Source organism: Ursus maritimus, unplaced genomic scaffold (genome assembly GCF_017311325.1).
Source record: "Ursus maritimus isolate PB19 unplaced genomic scaffold, ASM1731132v1 scaffold_29, whole genome shotgun sequence".
Lineage (NCBI taxonomy): Eukaryota > Metazoa > Chordata > Mammalia > Carnivora > Ursidae > Ursus > Ursus maritimus.
Window position 1 is genome coordinate 2,995,934 of NW_024425452.1, and position 6,967 is coordinate 3,002,900.

At 43.3% G+C, this 6,967-nt stretch overlaps 1 protein-coding gene and 1 long non-coding RNA gene across 2 annotated transcripts in view; one reads left to right on the forward strand and one right to left on the reverse strand.

The window, feature by feature from the left end:
* XPO5 (exportin 5) overlaps nucleotides 1-6,967 on the reverse strand; it is a 44,342-nt gene that overhangs the window by 13,037 nt on the left and 24,338 nt on the right. The window contains 2 exon segments of the mRNA XM_040643526.1: nucleotides 5,924-6,105; nucleotides 6,928-6,967. The exon segment at nucleotides 6,928-6,967 is cut by the window's right edge and continues 48 nt beyond it. Of these exon segments, the coding sequence (XP_040499460.1) occupies nucleotides 5,924-6,105; nucleotides 6,928-6,967 (222 nt within the window).
* Nucleotides 1,185-5,167, forward strand: LOC121105709. Its single transcript, XR_005838335.1, has 2 exons — nucleotides 1,185-2,004; nucleotides 3,758-5,167. It is a non-coding gene; the product is annotated as an uncharacterized LOC121105709 (long non-coding RNA).

A 6,967-nucleotide genomic window follows, 5' to 3' on the forward strand; every position in this document is an offset into this window, starting at 1 on the left:
GGGGTGCCTGGTGGGCTCAGTCGGTAGTGCCTATGACTCTTGATCTCGAGGTTGTAAGTTCGAGCCCCACATCGGATATGAATTACTTAAAAATAAAATCTTAAAAAGAAAAAAAAAAAGGAGAGTCTTCTATGTTAGTCCCCCTTCCAGGAAATGAGCACAGCCTTGGGAGCACAGTGCATCAAGCAGCAATTCAACAATGCTATTACTGTGTGTCCATGCCCACGGCTTAGTGACTCTAGGCCACACTCAGGCTCAGGAAACTCCGATAAATTAAAGAATGACCACATGGCCACAGCTTAGGACGCAGTCTTCTCTAGCCCTGCCTTGATACAGGAGGAGGGCTATGACCCCACTGTGCACATGTGCGTACCAGCCGCCTTGTTTCTAAGTGTGCCATCCTCTTGCTCACCTTTGCTCATGCTGTTCCCCTCACCTTTCCTCTTCTTTGCCTCAATTGCCCATTAAACCTTCAGGCTTCAACTCCATTGTTACCTGACCCTCCATTCTCTCCATCAGAGTTAACTGCTCCCTTCTCAATGCTCCTGAAAGTTATTTAATGCGGACATCAAAGACCTGCTTGCCACCCTATGGCTTACAAAGGGTTTTCAGAGCAATGATTTCATGTGGTTCTTAAAAGAATGCTTTACATTAAGAACTGATGTTTACTGAAGAAATGTTAAGTCTAGTTTTGGTATTAAAATAAAGCCACCTTAGAGGGGCGCCTGGGTGGCACAGCGGTTAAGCGTCTGCCTTCGGCTCAGGGCGTGATCCCGACGTTATGGGATCGAGCCCCACATCAGGCTCGTCCGCTATGAGCCTGCTTCTTCCTCTCCCACTCCCCCTGCTTGTGTTCCCTCTCTCGCTGGCTGTCTCTATCTCTGTTGAATAAATAAAATCTTTAAAAAAAATAAAAATAAAATAAAATAAAGCAACCTTAGAAAATGGCTGAGATTTGAGAAAATCTCAAATAAATAATCTTAAAACAAAAGTATATACAATCCAGCACTGTTTAAGATGTCATGATGTTGTGCAACCAGCAGCTCAACTTTTAAAAAAACAAAAGATTTATTTGAGAGAGACAGAGAAAGAGAGAGTGTGCGTGCACACATGCAAGCACACAAGCTGGGGGAGAGGGAGCAGCTGACTCCCCGCTGAGCAGGGAGCCCGCCTTGGGACTTGATCCCAGGACCTTGGGATCATGACCTGAGCTGAAGGCAGATGATTAATTGACTAAGCCACCCAGGCGCCCCTCAACTTTTAATATGTGAAACTTCAGGGAAGTTTCAGAGCAAGGAATGATAGGGGCCAAGGGCAGGTCACACCCTCTGCACCCCCCTCCCCATAACCATTAAGTAGGAACAGTTAAGTAGTAGCGGTTAATCTCCATTTCTCCCTTCCCCCAGCCCCTGGCAGCCACCAATTTACTCTCTCTATGGATTCATCTACTCTGGATATCTCACTAAGTGGAGTCATACAACATGCGGCCTTGTGTGTCTGGCATCTTGCCCTTAGCATAATGGTTTTGAGCTTCTCCTACGTTATAGCACGTTAACAATACTTCATTCCTTCTTATGGCTGAATATGTCGAACAGCAGTGGAAGGGGGCATCCCTGTCATGTTCCTGATGATAGGAGGAAAGCTCTCCATCTTTCACCAGAGTAGGATATAAGCTACGGAGTTTTCATAAGAATCATTTATCATGTTGAGCAAGTTCTCTTCCACTCATCGTCAAAGGGTGTGAAATTTAGATTTTGTCAAATGCCTTTTCTGTGTCAATTAAGATGATCATGTGGGTTTTTTCCTTTGTTCTATGAATATGGAGGAGTATTACATCGTTTATTTTCGTATGCTGAACTACTCTTACAACCCCGGGGGAAATCCCACTCGTCATGGCGTATAAGCGCTTCACCACGCCGCTGGATTCAGTGTGCTCCTGTTCTGCGAGGCCGTCCGAAACTCTGCCTTCGCCTTTACCTACTTCTGTGTGGAGCCCAAGAATTGGTAAAAGGTGTTACTTACTTTGAAAACTGTGATTTGCCATCTTTTTAGTTTCTAATTTAAGTCTGTATTGGTGGTTTGGGAAGATGGCTAATACTATGAAGTGATCGCTGATAAAATCAGTTCTTCCTGGGAAGAAATTCAGTCTTAAGTCTGACAGGGAACAGACAAGCTATCTTTTTCTTTTTTAATCCTTTAATTAAGTGTGACTGTGACCTCAAGATATAATTTAAAAAACAGAGATTACCAATGCATCCGTTGTCAAACATCCCCAACACTACAACAGAATCTTGTATTCCTTATGGTCTCCCCTTCTCCTGCTCAGGAAGACGGTGGTATCCTGGGGGCTGTATGTCTAACTCACAAGCAGTGGCAGGAGGACTCAGTATATTTTGCTTCGGTATCTCTGATTTCCAGTCAGGTGCTCGTATAGCAGGGACATCTACACCCCCTAGAAATGTTTAGGTTCCTGAAATATCACCTTTCCTGACACACTTGGAAGCCAGGATTCTGGGCTTCCACATTAAGAGAAAACTAGTTATTGCTTGGCAAAGAAAAAGACAACCAGGTAATAAAAGTTTTAAGTTTTGTATGATCTGAACCTATGTGAAATATTCTCAGTATCATCGGCTAAGATTATAATCACTACGCTAAACAACAGTTCACACATATAAAGATTTTAATAAAATATATAGAGAACATATAGATACAAGGTAACAAACCTCAAGTTAACAGAAAAGCTGTTATCATTCTAAACAGACAATGCACCTTTTGAGAACCCGAGTTCTTTTCTTTTTTTTTTTTTAAGATTTTTATTTATTTATTTGACAGAGAGAGGGAGAGACAGCCAGAGAGAGAGGGAACACAAGCAGGGGGAGTGGGAGAGGAAGAAGCAGGCTCCCAGAGGAGGAACCTGATGCGGAGCTCGATTCCAGAACGCCGGGATCAAGCCCTGAGCCGAAGGCAAGGCAGACACTTAACGACTGAGCCACCCAGGTATCCCAAGAACCCGAGTTCTGCTCCCCACATCTGTCCTCCATCTGACCAATCAGGAACAACATTATCCAACAGAAATATAATGTAAGCCACATAAGCCAATTAAAATTTTCTAGCCAGGGGCTCCTGGGTGGCTCAGTAGGTTAAGCGTCTGCCTTCAGTGTCTGCCTTCATGAGCTCCGGGTCCTGGGATCAAGTCCTACATCAGACTCCCTGCTCAGCAGGAAGTCTGCTTCTCCCTTTGCCCCTCCCCCTGCTCCTGTGCACGTGCTTGCGCGCGCTCTCTCTCTCCCTCTCAATTAATAAAATCTTTTAAAAAACAAATAAATAAATAAAATAAAATTTTCTAGCCAGCCAAATTAAAAAAGCAAAAAGAAGCAGGTCAGATTAATTCTATTTACCCAAAGCACCAAAAACAAAAAACCCAAAAAAACCTCCACATCATTTCAACATCAATATAAAAAATTATTAAGATATTTTAAAAAGATATTTTATATTCCTTTTTTGTACTATGTTTTCAAAATCTGGTGTGTATTTTATAACTTATCTCAATTCAGACTAGTCACATTTCAAGTGCTTGATAGCCAGCCACAGATGGCTTGTGTTATCAGACTATCGACAAGGAGTTAAAACTCACAGCTCCAATACCCAACTGGTGGGAATGTAAAATACTACACCACTTTAGGGAACTCTTTGGTTCTACCTAGAGAACGGAAAATATGCATACCTTATGAACCAGGAATTTTCCTCTTACGTACAGGATTCTATTCCAACCCAACAGAAATGACGTATACCCCAGAAGACATTCACAAGAATGCTAACAGCAGCACGACTGCACTATTTGTAACAGCAAAATGCTGGAAACTACCGAAAAGTCCACCAATTCTAAATGAATAAATAAGTGACAGGGTAATTATACAACAGACTGCCATGCCAGCAATGCGAATGAACCAACCACAACTCCACGCAATAGCTCAGACTCTCCCAAACACTGCTGAGCAGGAGAAGCCAGACCCGAAGATACACGCTCCTGACTCCATTTATCAAAACTCAGAAAACTGGGCAAAATGTTGAAAGGTCAGAATGGTGGTTACCCCTGAGGGGCAGGTTATGACTTGAAAAGAGGTGTTTGCTAAGGTTGTTTGTTGTCTGGGTGCTGATCGCAGGGATGTGTCTGCTTTGTGAAAATTCAGCTACAAGCCCTCTTAATTCCTGTCCTTTCCTTACCTTAGATCTATTTGTGCCCTTACAGTATACTTCAAGATATAAGTTACTACAAAAACAAGACAAAACCCTAATAGCTCCAGATGCACTTTACTCAAAGAGTCAAATTTCTCAAAATATCTTCTGATTGACTTTGGGGTTTTCCAGAAACACTGAATCCTTCGAAAAGAATCAAGATGACAATCATACTACTTTTGTGGTCTCTCCCAAACAAGAATAAACCTTCTTTCCAGGTCTGGGTTCCCACCACATGGACTCTGGCCACAAGCCAGAAAGACCCAGTTGATGAGGATGTTGCTACCTGACTCCATCACTTTCACTTCTCTAAGCTACAGAAGAACCTTTCGGTTTTCAAAACATCAATATGGAAGCAAACCTTTTCTTGACTAAATATTTTACTACCCTCTCAATACGAAAGCTATACTTCTTTACTGAAATGTCTTTTTTCCTTTTGAAATCAGAACAAAATAAGGCCTATTTCCACAGACAGATCCCTAATGACCACTTTCAGACACTCCAGCTCTCCAATTTGGTCAAGCTTAACTTAAACCCTCTGATTCTTAAGCTTATGGTCTAGGGAGTCTGCTGCTAGTACAGTGTCCCGGGGACATGAGTAATTTGGTGCGCCCAGTTGAGGTGCTGCTCTTCCACCCTGGGTAAGAGGCCAAAACCACTGGAACAGAGCTCTAACCTGTTAACTCAGATATACTCTGAGACATAAAAAAGAACCGAGGGTCGCCTGGGTGGCTCAGTCAGTTAAGTGTCTGCCTTTGCCCCGCACTGGGCTCCCTGCTCCACACAGAGGCTGTGTCTGCCTTTCTTTCTGTCCCTCCTCCTGCTTGTGTGCTCTCTCTCTCACTCTCTCAAAATAAATGAATAAAATCCTTAAAAAAAATTAAATGAAATAAAAAAGAATCGAACTGCGCTTTGGCCAGTGAGAACTGAATGCTAGCCACTGCCTACTTTTCTCTGTAGCGTGTCCCTGAATCATCAAACATACTTCAGGTAACCAACAAGCCTAGGCTTGGCCTACGTCCACTTGAATGCATTAGCTCATGTGATTTGTAACAAGGACTCTGAACTTTTAATGTAAGCTTAAACTAGCCAGAGATCTTGTTAAAATGCAGATTCGGACTTAATATGTCTGGGGTGGGGTCCCGATTCTGCATCTCAAACAAGCTCTTAGATGACTGCTGATGCTGCTGGTCTGAGGACTCAGCTTTGAGAATTTAAGACCTAGGAAACTAAGGTGGAACATGCGCCCTGCCTTCCTTGGGCATGATCAGCCACTGCATGTTTGGTCCATTTGAGGGCAGAGTCGTTATTCAGATGAGCTCATTTGAATACCACTCGGAAGCACCACCAAGAAAGCTCCCAATGAACAGCTACTTTAGTGGCAAAAATTTGGACAAATAAAACCTAAAGTAAAAGGCAGGGATAAGTGTAAGGAAGTAGGAGAGGAACATAGAAAAGAGGCTTCAAGTGAGAAAAGCCATTTTGGGATCGGCTGCCATGTGTTCCCTTGGAACGCAAGACATGTAAGTGAGGGCTTGTGTTATTTTTAGAGACCCCAGTCAAGAAAGAAACAAGAACTAATCCCTCATTTACTAACCACCGTGATCTGAAGAAATATAAACAGATCACGCTTTTGAGATGCTTAAGGTAAAAAAAATAAAACAGAAAAACCATTATTCCAACTCACCTTATAAGGGCAAGCAAATTGTCAAGAAGTTTCAGAATCTGTTCCGTGCAGGGGTTACGGAAGATTGGATTTCCACTGGGCGTATAACCCACCACGAATCCCCCAGCTTTGGCCTCTTCTAGGTCAGTGGGCCAGCAAGTTCGTTTCACAACACCCAGAATGCTATATACACAAAAGCTCATCTACAGAAAAACGTAAAATAAAAGGTAAACACAAAGAGAAAGAAAAAGCAAGTGTTATTACACATATGCAAGGTTACGGCAAATGTGATACCAGAGGCCAGAGAGAAGGAAAGGACCCCGCCCCATCCTGTCCCTTCTTTTAGGGTCAGTCTAAGAGCGGTCCTTTCATTGCCATCTTCAGAACCAGTGGTAGATTCTAGAAGTTTCCTTTACATGAGGCTGTCCTTCCCAGGGCTGCAGTGACCCTCTTGCAGGATTTCAGTTTAACAGGTGGCCCAGATATGGCTTTACAACCAAGTGTTTAGACCTCCAACATTTCGTCTTGTTCTAGGCTGACCTTGAACCCTCCAGGTTGGGCCCTGACAGCTCTTGCCCTAATCCTCACTTATGGTACTCTGAACCAACCTACTACTTGCCATACTGGAGCCAGGAATAATGCTTCTGTGAATAGCACAGAACTGAAGAACCTCAGGTTTGCAAATCAGATCATCTTTAGGATGCTATATGCCAGATAGCAGTGGCAGGAAGGACTCCCATTGCTGACCCAATTCCTCATTACATCTTTGGTCTTCGGAGCTACTTAGGGACCCCTAAAGCCAAAATAACGACTTCAAAGAAAAAACCATCTGCTCTGCTGTGGGAACTAACTCAAGAATTCAAGACTAAAGAAAAAAAGAAAGGAGAAACTTAGGTAAGTGGACACTCCCAGATTTCTCACGCACACAGCAAAAACATAAATCTGTAAGAGACTCTACAAATGGTAACACCCTACTCCTACCTGTGGCCACTGCAGCTTCCCATTCCCAGGAGAGGCTTACTCACTCGTGCGCGGTTCAGACCACAGGGATCCTCCGGGCCTGGG